The sequence below is a fragment of the Callithrix jacchus genome, chromosome 1 (assembly GCF_049354715.1).
Source record: "Callithrix jacchus isolate 240 chromosome 1, calJac240_pri, whole genome shotgun sequence".
NCBI classification, from domain to species: Eukaryota; Metazoa; Chordata; class Mammalia; order Primates; family Cebidae; genus Callithrix; species Callithrix jacchus.
The window spans coordinates 14432682-14449326 of record NC_133502.1 but is presented as its reverse complement, the minus strand read 5'-3'; the positions used below and the strand labels follow the sequence as shown (position 1 = coordinate 14449326).

The window sequence follows — 16645 nt, the reverse complement described above, 5'->3', positions numbered from 1 at the left end:
GTGAGAAGTTGTAAAGACCAGAGACAAGGGCACAGCTCAGCTCTTGTCAAAATTCTGGGAGACAGAAGAGCCGGGGCTGATGGGGTGGGAATGAGGTGCTCCTAGGAAGCAGATGGGAGAGTCCACTGGACTTGACGTGCACCGGCTCCCTTGTATTCTCAGGCCAGTTCTTCCTGCTCTTCTTACCCATCCTCCTGACATAAGCCCCTACCAGTGGGAGGTATTGTACAGGACGATGGAAGTGGGGATGTCAGTGTGATGGATGGTGCACAATCCGTCCACTAGCAGAACCTGGTCCAGAAGGGAAGCAAAAATATGAACTGCCCATCATTACAGTGTGGTGACATAGGGACATCAGAGATGATTCAGGAAGGGAATATCAGTGGTAAGACTTAAATCATGGGGCGAGACTGGCAGGCAGGCAGGAGGTGGCGGATGAGTGTGCACAGTGTGTCAGAAACTCAGAAGCATTTTATATTGCAGGAATGTAATCTCCACCATCACTTGTGAGACAGTGAAGAACATGCTGGAGTGTGTGGATTCTTTCCCACGGGCAACCTTTGAAGTGTTTCAGGAGGAAATGGTTTGGGCCTGATTCTCTGAGCTGCCGCTTCTGCATTTTGACTGCACATGAGAATTGCCCGGGGAGCTTCTAAAAGGAAAAAAAAAGATGCCAGGCCCTGCTTCCAATAAGAAGCACGAGTCTTGGGCTGGGGTCCCAGGGAGACCGGGGCTGTTTGGTGAATGGCCCCTCCGACCACCCTAAAAAGTCAGGGGCTCTGAGTTTAGACACAACAAAAAGTATTGTAACGGCTTGACTTTAATATTGGGGTTCTGCTTTTCTTTTAGGAATGTCCAAGTCATGGGTGAGTACCCTTTTTCCTTCTGTACATATCTTCAGCTTCTGCATTTCATCATCTGATTTACCCCTAAGGGTTCATTCACCTGACAGATCTGTAGTGTACATCTAAAACCAGTGAGGGTGGGATCCTGGCTTTCCGTGTGGGATGTCCTCTCCCCAGGAAAAACTGTGGACAATCCTCCTCACACTACCAATGCCACAAATGCTTACTTCATTGCTATCTCTGTGGAAGCAGTAGTGTAGAGAATAACATGACTGAAGTCCACTTTCCTGCTCTAGTCGCTGGTAAGTTACTGCATCTGCACTGGCTGCTTTTCATGCCATTGGTGCTCCTTTGTGGCTATGGAGCAGTGAGGGGTGTATTTCAATCCTGTGCCTGTTTCTTTTTGTCAGAGTTGCCTTGGTTATCCCCTGAGCATCTTCTTCATTGTAGTCAACGAGTTCTGTGAACGATTTTCCTACTATGGAATGCGAGGTAACTGTATTGGCTGTTTCTCACCCTTTGGGGAAGAGCAGGAGTGGCTGTAACCAGACCTCACTTTGCTTCCCCCTCCTCTTCCACCTGCCCTCTGCAAAAGCACTCCTGATTCTGTACTTCACAAATTTCATTCGCTGGGATGACAACCTGTCCACCGCCATCTACCATACGTTTGTGGCTCTGTGCTACCTGACGCCAATTCTCGGAGCTCTTATCGCCGACTCATGGCTGGGAAAATTCAAGTGAGTGGCTGGAAATTTCTTGTTCACAAACAAGCCAAAAAGTAAACGTATGTTTTGTGGTTGGGGAGGGTGGAATTTTGGAATGATGAATCAACTCTGAGGAGAGGCCAGGTGTGGTGTGGGTCATACCTATAATCCAAGCTCTTGGGGAGGCTGAGACAGGAGGATCATTTGAGTCCAGGAGTTTGAGACCAGCCTGGGCAAGATAGTGAGACCCCATCTCTACCAAAAATAAAGAAATTAGCCAGATGTGACGGCATACACCTGTGGCCCCAACTATTTGGGAGGCTGAGGTGAGCCCTGGAGGTCAAGGCTGCAGTGAGCCGTGATCATATTACTGCACTTCAGCCTGGATGACAGAGCAAGACCCTGTCTCAAAAATAAATTAAAAAAAAAAAAAAGCAAACCCTTAGGAGAGCATTTACAGTGCTGTTTCTGCCCAATCTTCTGTCTCTAGAGCCTACCACAGTGCCTGACATTTAGCCACTGCAAACAGCATCTATAGGTTTGTTTTTTCCCTAATCCAAACAAACGTAACATCTTTGTCTCATCTGGACCTAGTAGCAGGGATACTGTCTATCATCAGTGATGTGTGAGGCATGGAGTTCAGGGCTGGGGAAATGAAGGAACTCTCTAATGTACCTCCCGGCTACTGAGGGGCTTGCACTGCATTAGATCACATGGTGTGAGGTCACCAAGGAGAGAAGTCACCCAGCCCTCCAGCAAGGGCTCTGCAAGCACACCCAGTGGGAGGCTGTCAGGCAAGATTTCCTGGGACTTAAGGAAGAAGGAAGTAGAGGCTCTTCCAGGCCAAATGAATGACATGGCTGTCTTAGTCCTCTTGTGTAGCTGTAAAGGAATACCCGCAGCTGGGGAATTTATCAAGGAAAAAGGTTTATTTGGCTGATGCTTCTGCTGGCTGGAAGACCAAGCATCTGGTGAAAGCCTCAGGCTGCTTCCATTCATGGAGGAAGGTGAAGGAGAGCTGGCGTGTGCAGAAATCACATGGCCAGAGGTTAAATGAGAGAGAGAGAGGAGGGAAGTGCCAGGCTCTTCGACAACCAGCTCTTGCAGGAATTCACTCATGACCCTGAGGACAGCACAAGCCGTTCATGGGGGATCTGTCCCAGTGTCCCAAACTCCTCCCACCACTCCCTGCTTCCAACACTGGGGATCACATTTCAGCTTGAGGTTTGCAGGAGACAGATATCTAAATGGTAGCAGGGGCAGAAGAAAGAATAGTCACTACCTCCAAAGAATTCTACAAAAATTACCAAAGATCCACTTCCTAGACAAATATCATTACTAATCAGGAGAGGCCAGGTGTGGTGCGGTTCACACCTGTAATCCCCGCACTTTGGGAGGTTGAGGCAGGAGGATTATTTGAGCACAAGAGTTTGAGACCAGCCTGGGCAATATGGTGAGACTCCATCTCTACAAAAATAAAGAAATTAGCCAGGCATAGTGGCATATAGCTGTGGCCCCAGCTGTTTGGGAGGCTGTGGTGGGAAGATCCACTTGAGCCCTGGAGGTCAAGGCTGCAGTTAGCTGCACATGACAGGCAGTGATCACATCACTGCACCAGCCTAGAGCACAGCTTAAAAATATAAATACTAATTTCACAGGTCAAACAGAACATTGAGTCTTTCAAATGCTTGAAAGATAAAGTGGGTCTCTCCCCTCTCCTGTCCCTCTAGCCAAAATTTGTTAATTTTTTTTTTAAGAGTCAGGGTCTCGCTCTGTCACCCAGGCTGGAGTGCCGTGGTACAATCATGGCTCACTACAGCCTCAAACTCCTGGATTCAAGTGATCCACCGACCTCAGCCTCCCGAGCAGCTGGGACCACAGACATGTGCCACCACACCCAGCTAATTTTTAATCTTTTTGTGGAGATGGGGTCTTGCTATGTTGCCCAGGCTGGTATCAAACTCCCGAGCTCAAGCAGTCCTCCTGCTTCAGCCTCCCAAAGTGTCCCAAAGTGCTGGGATTACAGGCATGAGCCACCATGCCTAGCCCAAAACTTTGCCCTATTCTTTTTGCCCATGTGCCTTCCTGAAAGTTACCAGTGTTAGTGAAGTTCAGGAAATAAGTGCATTCAGGATTGGGCTCTTGAAAGCTTTCGAGGAGCGGGTCTCTTGCAGCGGAGTTGGAAGTGGACGGCTATTGTGTGGTTAACTTGGATTCTCTTCACCTTTGGAAACACAGGACCATTGTGTCGCTTTCCATTGTCTACACAATTGGACAAGTAGTCCTCTCAGTAAGCTCCATTACTGACCTCACAGACCACAACCACGATGGCACTCCCGACAGCCCTCCTGTGCACATGTGAGTTGATGCTCGCTCCTGCCCCCACCACCTTCCCACCAAGTGCTCCTTTGAGGCTTTTTCCTTGATCTTGACTGTAAGCATAAGGAGGTTTTTCTTCCCTCTTTGGCAGTGTGGAGAAGGCTGTCAAATGGGTTAAGCTGGGTCTCCAGGATGTCACACCCCAGTGGTTGTCTGGAGGCATTGCTCACTCTGAGGTTTGGCTGTCATGGACTGTCACATTCCACGTGATGTACAGTCAGTGGGCAGGGGATTCGTGTTGGTCTTAACTTCCCTGGAGGGATATAAACTCCCACAGACCTTGATCCTTCACACCGCCGAGTGTCTTACGGCCTCCAGGACCTTTGGTTTTCTGTCTTATACCACACTTGTGCTATTTTTCAACAATCCCATTTCATAAATATTTGTTCCAGCCCTTTGTGCTGGGCTCTGGATGGCAGGTGTTATTGACAAGTGCTCACGTGCTGGTCTGGCCTAATAGACTAGTTGTAGAGATTTATTCAGTTTCCTGGTTTTTTGCTTCAGTTCCTTGATCTATGAGTAAAGTACCTAATGAGCTGGGAGAGTAGAATAGAAACTCAAATTAGTATCGGCAATCCCTACACTGCTGGCTTAGCAGAGACTGCTGTCCAGACTGATCTCCTGATGCCACACTCTTGGTACCCAGAGGGAACTGTGCCGGTGCAGGGGAGTGGCTGCGAGCCCTCCCACAGAGCAGGGCTATGGCCTCGGCAGGCGCTCTTCTCCACACCTCAGTTTTCTAATCTGTAATATCAATTAAGAACATGGACTTTGGAGCCAGATTCTGGCTGTACCCCTCCTAGTTGTGTGAGACTTAAGCAACTTTCTTAATCTCTGTGCCTCGGTTTCCTTGTTTGTGATAGTTCCTACTTCATGTAGGACTGTTGTGGGTTAATCCAAGCAAAGCACCGAGAACGCTGCCTGACAGGTGATCAGTGCTCAAGAAATCTTAGCTTTTTATTTTTCATTTCACGGAGTCCGTGTTGGAGCACACCTGAAATTCTCACAAGAATAAATTGTATATAACACTCAGCTGGGAGTGATTTGTTGTCTTTTAAAATGCTTAGTTGGGCAACATTAAATGCAAGTTGTATTAAGGGGCAGACAAGATTAAAGGGGTGATTTGACCAGCGAATTCTGGAAGATTGGTTCAGGAAGCATGATTTTTAAAGAATTCTTTCTTTGTGCAATATTTTCCTTGACTTTATCTGTTCATAAAATTTTTTTAAGTGTTTAAAAGCAACGTTAGCAACCAAGAAGATATGGGATACATGCCTATAAAACAAGAAATGTGTAGTTCCTACCTCTAAACTTAATGAAACTACAACGTGAGAGTCAATAAATGCTATGAATTGTTTTTTTTTTTCAATTCAGGAGGTAAAATACTTAGCAATAACCTAGAAAATACAGTAGTCCATTAAATAACCCTTAACGCCACCATCTAGACATAACAATAAATTTTTTAGTCTATTTCTTTCCTTTTTGTACCTGGTAAACAAACTGAGGTCATACTGCCTAACCTGATACTCTGCTTTGCAATGAAATCATGTTTTCCAATGTTACTTAATGACTATGATGAGTCTGTTATGAGTGTACCAGACACAATGCTTATATTTGTTCAATAACATTTCATTTATGTACTCGTTTACTGGAAACAATAAAGCTACAAAAGAACCCCATACCTAAGGCTTTGTTCAGCTTGCAAGTTACTGCTTTATGTTTTCTGGATGGTAAATTATTAGATGGGGACGGGAGCTTGAAGGCCTGAGTTCAAGTTTGCATTCGCCTATCAGGCTGCATTCCTGTGAGCTGGCTTCCCATGAGATGACGTTCTTCTCTATGTGTGTCACTGTGCCAGGTCCGCTGGGGGAAACTGGGGAAAAGAGAAGGCTTCTGCTTGTGGGGATCTGCCATGTTGGCCCTGATACCCTGTCTTTCCCAGGGCGCTGTCCATGGTCGGCCTGGCCCTGATAGCTCTTGGGACTGGAGGAATCAAGCCTTGCGTGTCTGCATTTGGCGGAGATCAGTTTGAAGAGGGCCAGGTAAGAGCAAGAGCCTCCACAGAGCCCATGTGAATGAACTACACACATCCAGGAGTCAGAGGCCACTGGCGCAAAGCCTGTTCTCCATCGACTTCTTTTTAAGTGCATTAGGAAGTAAGATACAAACCAAAACTAGGAAGTAAAGTGAGATCATCTGCTACCTCTGCTCGGTTGATTGATAGACAGCCAAAGCCATCTTACTTTCTCCTTAACATTGCAGGAGAAACAAAGAAACAGATTTTTTTCCATCTTTTACTTGGCCATTAATGCTGGAAGTTTGCTCTCCACGATCATCACTCCCATGCTCAGAGGTAAGAGACTCCTGGAAGGAATGTCTGTCTTTTTTCTGTAAGGTTAAATCCGTGCCGCCTTTGTTTTGTTCTGTCCTTCCCTTCTCCCCTGTCCTCTAGCTGTCAGCTACATGCTAGGATGCACATTGGAATCCAGAGTAAGCACTTCTTTTCCTGTGCATTTCGCCTCCTTTTCTCATCTTATTTGAATCCCTTATCCTGGTGACCGCTGGAGAGGCTAAGCCATCCTTAGCGTGGGCCTCCATCCTCCTAAACTGTCACTAATGCAATGCCATGCTCACAATAAGAGGTAAGAGGCCAGAGAGGCGGTTTGGAAGCCAACTGGTGGGCTGTAGCTGCCATTCTGGCTTCAAGCTTTGCTCCCCAATGGTATTTCCATGACTTAGGAAGGGTTTACTGGGCAAAGTTTTATTCTTTGCTTTCCCATCATCTCAAGTATTTCCAAAATAACACTTGACTCTTCAGATAAAGAGAATGGGACAGTGTCAGTAGCTATCATGTTTGTGCTTGCTAATGCTCTATTGAGAGTCTGGGAATTTCCCACATGGCAGGGAATATGTGGTGGTATTGAAGACTAAGTAACAAGACCATGCTGTCCACATTGGAATCAGATTAGATCAGGAAATAAAGATTTCAGGGGGATTGATGTATTCCTGCATAGAACAGTGTTTGAGGATGACAGTCAAGTAAACCCCCTTCCAGCTTGTTTATTTTTCTAACTTGTTTTGTATAAAAATGTCATAGATTTTATTTCTGTGTCCTGTTCCCTCACCTCTCTCACCTCTAGGTTCTACTAGAGGGTGCACGTTTAAATTATAGAATATGTTAAAGGATAATTTTTAAAAGGAAATTCATTCCTCTCATACAAATATAAAATGAACACATGACAAAAAAATTTATGTAACTTGTTAAGTAGCTGCTAACAAATCAGTTCAAATAAAGATTTGACTAACAAATTTCTGTTCTTTCTAGGGGAAAATTACTTTTGCATGCCACTAACAGGAAATATTTGCATGATTGTCTCTCTGCTAGCTAACTTCTTTCTCTCCCAATTGTGAGATAGATAAACCAAATCAAAACCCTGATCTCGTCAGATCATTCCCAGTGGCTCCAGCATTCCATGGAAAGGATTTCCAGGAATCTCTATGACTCCTTACAAAGGCTTAGTTTTTATATAATTTTTATTTATTTATTTCTGTGTGTGTGTGTGTGTGTGTGTGTGTGTGTGTGTGTGTGTGTGTATAAATTTTTTTTTAACAAATCCTGGGATTTCAAGAGCTGAAATAACTGTGGGTCAGGGGTTGGCAAACTGTGGCCACATCCAGAAATCTGGGCAAGATCATTCATTTATGTATTGTCTACAATTGATTTCCCCTGCAAAGGTGGGGTTGAGTAGTTGACAGAGACCAATGGCTCACAAAGCCTAAAATATTTACTATTGGGCCCTTCACAGAAAAGTGTGCCAACCCCTGTCTAGGTCATCAAATTGCTTCCTGATTGGCATGAATTCAGGAACATATGATACTTATTTTCCAGCGCACTTTTGATTTACTGAGTCCCATATAATCAAGTTAGTGTATCCAGGCCATCTTTATCTCCCCCGCGAAGAAAATCCACAGAACCAAGAAGGGGCCACTGATTTTGGCCAAGCCGGGATCACCCATCTATTGAGGGGCTGAGATTAGAACTGGATTCTATCTTCTGGTACACTGCTGCTTCGTTCAGCTGGCAATGACATCAGTAAGGCAAATGGATACATCTAGAACACTACTTGAAAGCACTGTGTAATTATCAGCGAGGGATCTTTTCAAATATGAAGTATATGCTTGTTACCAATGCCATCATAGTTTTTAATCTTGTCATTTCTCCCTAGTTCAAGAGTGTGGAATCCACAGTAAACAAGCTTGTTACCCACTGGCCTTTGGGGTTCCTGCTGCTCTCATGGCTGTAGCCCTGAGTAAGTAGAAATTGGTTGAATGAATATAAGCCTAGGACCAGGTCAGCCCCTATGTGAATGATTCTGACTCATTTTTTAAAGTGCTTGTAACAAGTGGCAACCAAAAGGAGTGAGAAGAATTGGCACCAGATGTTAAACATGCTCTAACCACTCAAAGAAAGTAGGATTGGCATATCACTTCTGAGTGAATATGATCAAAAAAAGGATTACAGGAAAAGGAGCCAACTGAGTTAGTCATTGAAAGGTGTGATACTATTTAGGCAGATTAAGATGAAGGTGAGAGAGGCCAGGCATGGTCATGCATGGCCGTAATCCTAGCACTTTGGGATGCTGAGGCAGGGGGATCACTTGAGTTCAAGACAAGCCTGGGCAACAGAGAGAGACCCTATCTCTAAAGAGTCTTGCTCTTGTCACCCACGCTGGAGTGCAATAGCACGATTTGGGCTCACTGCAACTTCTGCCTCCCAGGTTCAAGCAATTCTCCTGCCTCAGCCTCCCTGGGATTACTTGGGACAGGCACATACCACCACATCCGGCTAATGTTCGTGTTTTTAGTAGAGACAGGGTTTCACCATGTTAGCCAGGCTGGCCTCGAGTTCCTGACCTCAAGTGATCTACCTGCCTTGGCCTCCCAGAGTGCTGGGATTACAGGCATGAGCCACCATGCTCAGCCAATTTTTTTTTTTTTTTTTTTTAATTAGCTGGGTGCTGTGGCTTACACCTGTAGTCCCAGCTACTCTGGAAGCTTAAGTGGGAGGATTGCTTGAGCTGCAGTGAGCCCTGATCACACCACAACACTTCAGCCTGGATGCTACAGTGGACCCTTTTTAAAAACAAACAACAAAAAGGATGAAGGTGATAGAATCTGCTAGATTAGCTGAACCCAAGGCTAAAAAGCTTTTGTTCTTGTCAACATGTACTTACCTGTAACTTGCTTGAAGAAATGGCAACCTGGTTCAGTTGCCATTAAAACATTGAAACACTCCAATGAATGTCTACATTTCCACAACCATCAGGTTGGTGCAAAAGTAATTGCAGCTCTTGCCATTGAAAGTAATGTCAAAAACCGCAATAACTTTTGCACCAAACTAATATCATCCCCAAATGTTTCTGCTAGAATTATTTCTTGTTGGACAGAACATACATGTCTCTTTGAGGCATTCATTTGCACATTAGTTCTTGGCATTGGCTTTTCGGAAATGTGGTTTCTCTCCATGGAATGGTTGGAGGTGAAAAGTGGCCAAGAGCAGGGCAAGAAGAAAAGAGCCGAGTGGCCACCTCAAGTCCTCAGAGCCCCTTCTCCCACTCACATGAGCTTGTCATCAGCTTTGCTCTGCTGGCCACATCTCTCTCTCCAGTTTTTATTCTCAGATCTTAGTAGTGCATGCAAGACCCATTTAAGTCTCTTTTGCTCACGTTGTAGCAGGTTAGCCTTCTCCTTTCATTTAGGTCAGCACTCAGTATTCTCCCATTTTTAATATGGTTCTTACACTGTATTAAGCACTTTAGGTAAATTTTTATTTCATCTGTACAAGTTATTCCTCTATCAAAGATTATGCTTTTTCTTCTGGAGGAATTGAGAACGGACCAAATCCGATATGTCAGTACGACCTCTAGAAATTCCTATGCTTGAATTAGTTTTCAATTAACCAGAACCTTAAAGATGAAATATTATTTGGTAAAAGAAAACGTAGACTCAGTCTCTTTACTATCCATGTCTGCATTGAAAAAGGTTGACATAGGGCAAAAATATAAGTAAACATCCACTTCATCGGCTATAAAGAACATCGATAGTATAGGTACATACTTGGAGTTAGCACCTGTCAAAAATCTCAGGCCCTCTTAATTGAGAAAAACCAGTAGAATTCAAGCTATCAGTGTTTTTTAATTATTTAAGCGTGGTATTGAATAATCAGAAATCCTAGCATATGAACTATGTTTTCAGAGACTCTTGCAAAAATGCTTTAAATTTTTAAAAAATGTTTGATAAGATGATAGCATAAGGTCTCACTATGTTGTCCAGGCTGTTCTTGAACTACTGCTTCAAGTGATCCTCCTGCCTTGGCCTCTCAAAGTGCTGGGATTACAGACGTGAGACACTATACTCATCCCCAGAATGTCTTTTTTTCTAAGTTATTTTCACAATATGACTTTTGCCAAAAAGGTCCATGGAAGAATGGCTTCATTAAAAGGTGCTTCTAACTTTTATAAAACTGTAGCTGCAGATGCAATTAATTATAACTGCTTCTGTAGTGACCACAGAAAAAACTTCTGCCACGTATGATTGATTCTTTTTTTCCTGAATATAAAAGGGAGAAAGGAAAAGGTTTCTCTTCCCATTGCAGTCAGAAAATTACAGCTCCATTTATTTTTATTTTTATTTTTTTGAGACGGAGTTTCATTCTGTCACCCAGGCTGGAGTACAGTAACGTGATCTCAGCTCACTGCAATCTCACCTCCCAGATTCAAACATTTCTCCTGCCTTAGCCTCCAAGTAGCTAGGATTACAGGTGCCCACCACCATGCCCAACTTATTTTTGTATTTTAATAGAGACAGGGTTTCATGTGATGTTGGCCAGGTTGGTCTTGAACTCCTGAGCTCAAGTGATCCACCTGCCTCAGCCTCTCAAAGTGCTGGGATTACAGGTGTGAGCCACCGAGCCTGGCCCCATTTATTGTCTTAGTAGAATAAGACATTAATGTGTTATATGAAAGCACTGATTCCTTTTGTCTCCCTTTAAATAGAGATAGAACTTGTGCTTAAAAGCTGTGTGAGTATATTTGAGCTACCTTAAGTTATGGGAAGTAGATGATACTAGGCTTAAAGGTTTTCATATTAGAACACAAATATAACATTGCTCAGAGGTTTTTGTGATTGTGAGAGTTAAAAGCATTTTCTAAACTGTGAGGTTGGTAGTTAAACCCATTCCATAAGTAATCTGGTTATTCCCAAACAAAGTTGTAACTCAAAGGCATATTTCTCTGGGCCACAGGTGGCTCTGGCACATGCCCTGCTGACATGTCTTTTTCTGCCCTATCTAGTGGTGTTTATCCTTGGCAGTGGCATGTACAAGAAGTTCCAGCCACAGGGCAACATCATGGCCAAAGTGGTCAAGTGCATCGGTGTAAGTATCCCAGCTGCTCTTTCTCAAGCCCATTTAACCACCTCAGAACCTTCTACATCCTTTAAATTATAATTTAATTAAGCTTTGATTTTCTTTTAAATATTTTTTTAGTGTTTTTATTTCAATAAATGGCAGTTTCTTCAAAAATTCACCAGATGGAAAAAGACACAAACAGAATTCAATAAGGGAGGAATAGAAATGGCTTTTGAGCTTATAAAATAAGATCAATGATCAAAGAAAAGCCAATCAAAGTGACTTTTCATCTATCAGAGATCGTCACCTGTCAAAGAACAGCGCTTGAAGTTTGTTGGGGAGCAGTGAAACAGAAATGGAGAGGTTCAATTTGGCAATGTGTAGCAAAACTCTCAAATGTTCAGATGCTTCGAGTCAGTCATGCTGCTCTCAAGAATTAAGAGTAAGAAAATAGGCCGGGCGCGGTGGCTCACACCTGTAGCCCCAGCACTTTGGGAGGCCAAGGCGGGTGGATCACTTGAGCTCAGAAGTTTGAGGCCAGCCTTGTCAACATGGTAAAACCTGTCTCTACTAAAAATAAAAAAATTAACCAGACATGATGGTGGGTGCCTGTAATACCAGCTACTCAGGAGGCTGAGGCACAAGAATCGCTTGAACCTGGGAGGCAGAGGATGCAGTGAGCCAAGGTCGCACCCCAGCCTGGGTGACAGAAAGAGACTGTCTCAAAACAAAACGAAACAAACTACAGTAAGAAAATAATTTTAACAAAAAAAGAAAAAACAAACAAAAAAGTAAATAATTTGAAAAAGTGAACACAGACTCACATACAAAGATTATCATTGTAATACTTACAATAGCAAAAATGTAAGCCCACCAAATTGCTACAAATAGGAAGACGGTGCTGAACTTCCAGCTCGTCTCTGCATAGCATGCAGCCGGCAGCAGTCTTGTTTTAAAGAATATTTGGTGATAGAAATGTGCAGAATGTGGATCCTTCCATAAGCACCTCCGTAGTATATGCATATACAGGTATATTTATGGGCAGGAAATGAATCTTGAGAGTAGAAAGCCTTAGATAATGGAATAAAATAATTTTTTCTCATACACTCCCCATTTTTTAGTGAATATACTGTATATGTTGTATAACTAGAGGTAAATATGTCACTTACTTAAAAAAAAAATCACCTGTGAATCTTTTGGATGAAAAGGCAGCCTTAAGATAATTTTAGAATACTTACTTTATCTTACCTGGCCTTACTGCTTTGATTATTTATTATATTTCCTTCCTTCCTTCCTTCCTTCCTTCCTTCGTTCCTTCCTTCCTTCCTTCCTTCCTTCCTTTTTTCTTTTTTAGACGAAATCTTATTCTGTTGCCCAGGCTGGAGTACAGTGGCATGATCTTGGCTCACTGCAACCTCCACCTCCCTGGTTTAAGCAATTCTCCTGCCTCAGCCTCCCAAGTAGCTGGGATTACAGATGCCTGCCACCACACCTGGCTAATGTTTTGTATTTTTAGTAGAGATGGGGTTTTGCTATGTTGACCAGGCCGGTCTTGAACTCCTGGCCTCAAGTATTCCACCCGCCTTGGCCTCCCAAAGTGCTGGGATTACAGATGTGAGCCACCGCGCCCGGCCAACTTACTGCCTTTTGGTCACACTCATGCCTCCAGCCTCCACCAGCATCACCCCTTGCTTATTGTTGTAAATGAACTTTGCTGCTCCCAGAAGCCTTTTTCCTAAACAACGCTGACAAGGAATCTTTGTGGCCTCTAATTTTATGACGGGTGGGTCGTCGTATTTTTCTGACCTGTGTTATTGTATTTTAAAGTATGTTTCCCTATCGCCTTGATTTGTTAATAAATGTGTTTCTCTGTAGTGGGTTCTTACTCTTTAAAAACTGATACTCAGTTTAGTTATTGAAAGGCTTTTAAGTATGTCTGGAACAACTTAGTGTGTAAATCTAGATTTTCAAACACAAACTTTATGAAACCTAAATACAGATCAAATATCTCTGATAAAATCTAGCATCCAAATTAAGATGTGCTGACTGGGCATGGTGGCTCATGCCTGCAATCCCAGCACTTTGGGAGGTTAAGGCAGGCAGATAGCCTGAGCTCAGGAGTTCGAGACCAGCCTGGGCAAAATTGTAAAACCCTATCTCTATTAAAAATAAAATCAAAAAATTAGCCAGGCACGGTGGCACATACCCGTGGTCCCAACTACTTGGGAGGCTGAGCTGAGAGGATCACTTGAGCCTCAGAGGTCAAGGCTTCAGTGAGCCAAGTCAGTGCTACTGTACTCCAGCCTAGGCAACAGAGCAAGACCCTGTCTCAAAAACAAATTGAAATTATGTCATAAGTATAAAATATTCTGTGGATTTGGAAGACATAATATGAAGGAAGGTAAAAATTCTCATTAATTTTTAAATATTGATTACCTAGTAAAATCAGTGGGGTTTATCATGTTACATAAAATATATTTATAATGAATTTTACCTGTTTCACTTTTACTTTTTAAGATGGCTACTAGAAAACTTAAATTGCAAACATGGCTTGTGTTCTAGTTCTTTCTTTTTTTTGAGATGGAGTCTTGCTCTGTCACCAGGCTGGAGTGCAGAAGCACGATCTCCACTCACTGCAACCTCCCTCCCAGGTTCAAGTGATTCCACTGCCTCAGCCTCCCCTGAGTAGCTGGGACTACAGGTGTGTGCCACCACACCCAGCTAATTTTTTTTATATTTTAAAAGAGATGGGGTTTCACCATGTTAGCCAAGATGGTCTCCATCTTCTGATCTCATGATACACTTGCCTTGTATCATGATCTCATCATACACTTGCCAAGATACACTTTAGCCTCCAAAGTGCTGGGATTACAGGCGTGAGCCCCCACGCCCGGCCTCATGTTTTATTTCTACTGGACATGCTTCTCTAAAGGATCTAGTGAGTTAATTGGACACAGCTTGACTCTGTTCACCCCAACTCAGATGCTCCTAGTTGGAAAGACACTATTAATAGATATAAGTGCTCGTATACTAGTAGTTACAGTTTTATATTTTGCTTTTCTCATAAGCATAGTTTTCTGCTAAAGGGAGCTTAATTGAAATATGCTTCCCTGACAAAGTTGTTGGTCCCGTTTTGAAATTTGATTTTTCTCCCTTCCTTCAGTTTGCCATCAAAAATAGATTCAGGCATCGGAGTAAGACATTTCCCAAGAGGGAGCACTGGCTGGACTGGGCCAAGGAGAAATATGATGTGAGTAACCGTCATTGCCACATGGCCCCGGTTTCCCTGGGAAGTGAACACCCAGAACCTCAATCCACATGAAGGTTACGTGGACATAATGATCAGCTATACCTTTACAGCATATTAGACAAGACTATGCACGAGTGCATTTTTTTAATTGAAGAACTTGATAAATAGTGGATATAATTAGTCTGGAAACAATATTACCTTTTCATAGTTTTTCATTTGGTCTAATTGCCATTAATTACATGTAACTGGGGTCACATAACCTTAGTTTGAATATAGCAGAGTCAAGCGGTGGTGATGGCAGTGGCGGGATTTACAGGAAGTTCAGGTAATTTGCCTCCTAAATAGATGCTTTCACTCATACTTTAGATAGCTTAGACATTTTCAGTTTTCTAAAAAAACTGCAGCAGTATGTTTTGGATTAATCACCTCCCAGCTTGTCTCTAGATGCAAATATCTGTGTCTCCACTGAAACTCAGCATCGCCTGCAAGCCTTGAGTGGCACAGGACACAGGGTGTGGCTGACTTGTCCCTCCCCCACTCCAACTACAGGAGCGGCTTATCTCCCAAATTAAGATGGTTACGAGGGTGATGTTCCTGTATATTCCACTCCCTATGTTCTGGGCCCTGTTTGACCAGCAGGTAATGTGAAACTCTGCTTCCGTTCCTCTTCATTTAGCAAGAGTACATCTGCACTGCCAGCTACCAAGGCTCACTTTGTATTTCACACCTAAAAAGTTATTTTCCAGTTTCTCACTTATATTTCACTTATTTAATTAAACACATTCAGTTTAATGTGTTAGAACACATTCAGTTTATTGTAAAAGAACAACAACAACAACATAAAACAGCAATTCCAGGTGGTTCTACCCACATTTGTCTTGCTAAATAATGAAGACAATTAGGTGAGTTCAAGTCAAGTAGCCTTGGGAAATATTTCATCCAGGACTCTTGCCAATGAAAACTGAGAGTAAAGAGTTTGTTTTCCTACCAATACAGCGTGGTAACAAGATAGGTTGCCTTTTAATGGGGTCCACACATAAATGGAGAGGTACTTGATGTCTTCCACTCTAAGATGGAGTCCTCGGGCTAGAAGTGCCATCCTAGGGTGGAAAATGACTCCTCTCTGAGCAGGGACCTAGGACTCAGCAGGTGATTGTTGTCTCTTTCTACCACAGCTCTAAGACACATGCCCAGGAACTTTTCACAATCCTGTTAAACAACTCAATGCATGAGGCTCAGTAACTAAAGCAATTGGATACTGTTTCTTTTTAAAGATCAGTCCTGATTTACGGAACAAAAACATAGATATTGTTTCTCTTAGAAACTGGAGTTTAAAAAAATCAGTGAACACCAGTGGTTTGTGCAGGGAGGATGATGATAGGGATGAACCATGGCATGGGAGAAATGTAAGTGTACACATACGTCTCCTCATTTCTAAGTAGGAGATTGAGAAGGGATCAGACAAACCCCGGAGGCAGCGCTGCATGTGGGACAGGAGCCGGGCACAGGAATGAGGCTTGCACTGGAAACGCACCCCTCCCGTGGTAGCTGGGACACGTGGGTGGCTGTAGTAACTCTTAACTCTTCCGAAAGGGTGCTAATCACCCGCCTCAAGGCTGTGAGGGTCCAGTGTGAGAATATCCATAAGGTACTCAGTGACTGGCCTCTAGGAAAAACTCAAACAGGGGTAGATTTCCTTTTTTTCTTTTTTCTTTCTGATACAGAGTCTCGATCTGTCACCCAAGCTGGAGTGCAGGGGAAAGATCTTGGCTCACTGCAACCTCCACTTCCCAGGTTCAAGTGATTCTCCTGCCTCAGCCTCTTCATAGCTGAGATTACAGGCACCTGCCACCGCACCCAGCCAATTTTTAGTAGAGATGGGGTTTTGCCATGTTGGCCAGGCTGGTCTCGAACTCCTGACCACAGGTGATTCATGCACCTCGGCCTTCCAAAGTGCTGGGATTATAGGTATGAGCCACCGTGCCCGGCCAATTTCCCGACTTTCTATGATGTCTTTCTAGTGGAGCTGAGGGATTCATATGAAAGCATTTACGTGTTT

At 43.4% G+C, this 16645-nt stretch overlaps 1 protein-coding gene across 1 annotated transcript in view; it reads left to right on the top strand.

The window, feature by feature from the left end:
• The window catches only part of SLC15A1 (solute carrier family 15 member 1), a 63226-nt gene that overhangs the window by 19826 nt on the left and 26755 nt on the right, over window positions 1-16645 (top strand). Inside the window, exons 2-11 of the mRNA XM_008993436.4 lie at window positions 850-866; window positions 1256-1337; window positions 1441-1582; window positions 3788-3907; window positions 5871-5970; window positions 6191-6281; window positions 8155-8238; window positions 11281-11363; window positions 14500-14586; window positions 15136-15225. Coding sequence (XP_008991684.4) covers window positions 850-866; window positions 1256-1337; window positions 1441-1582; window positions 3788-3907; window positions 5871-5970; window positions 6191-6281; window positions 8155-8238; window positions 11281-11363; window positions 14500-14586; window positions 15136-15225 — 896 coding nt within the window. The remainder of the gene's footprint in view (window positions 1-849; window positions 867-1255; window positions 1338-1440; window positions 1583-3787; window positions 3908-5870; window positions 5971-6190; window positions 6282-8154; window positions 8239-11280; window positions 11364-14499; window positions 14587-15135; window positions 15226-16645) is intronic.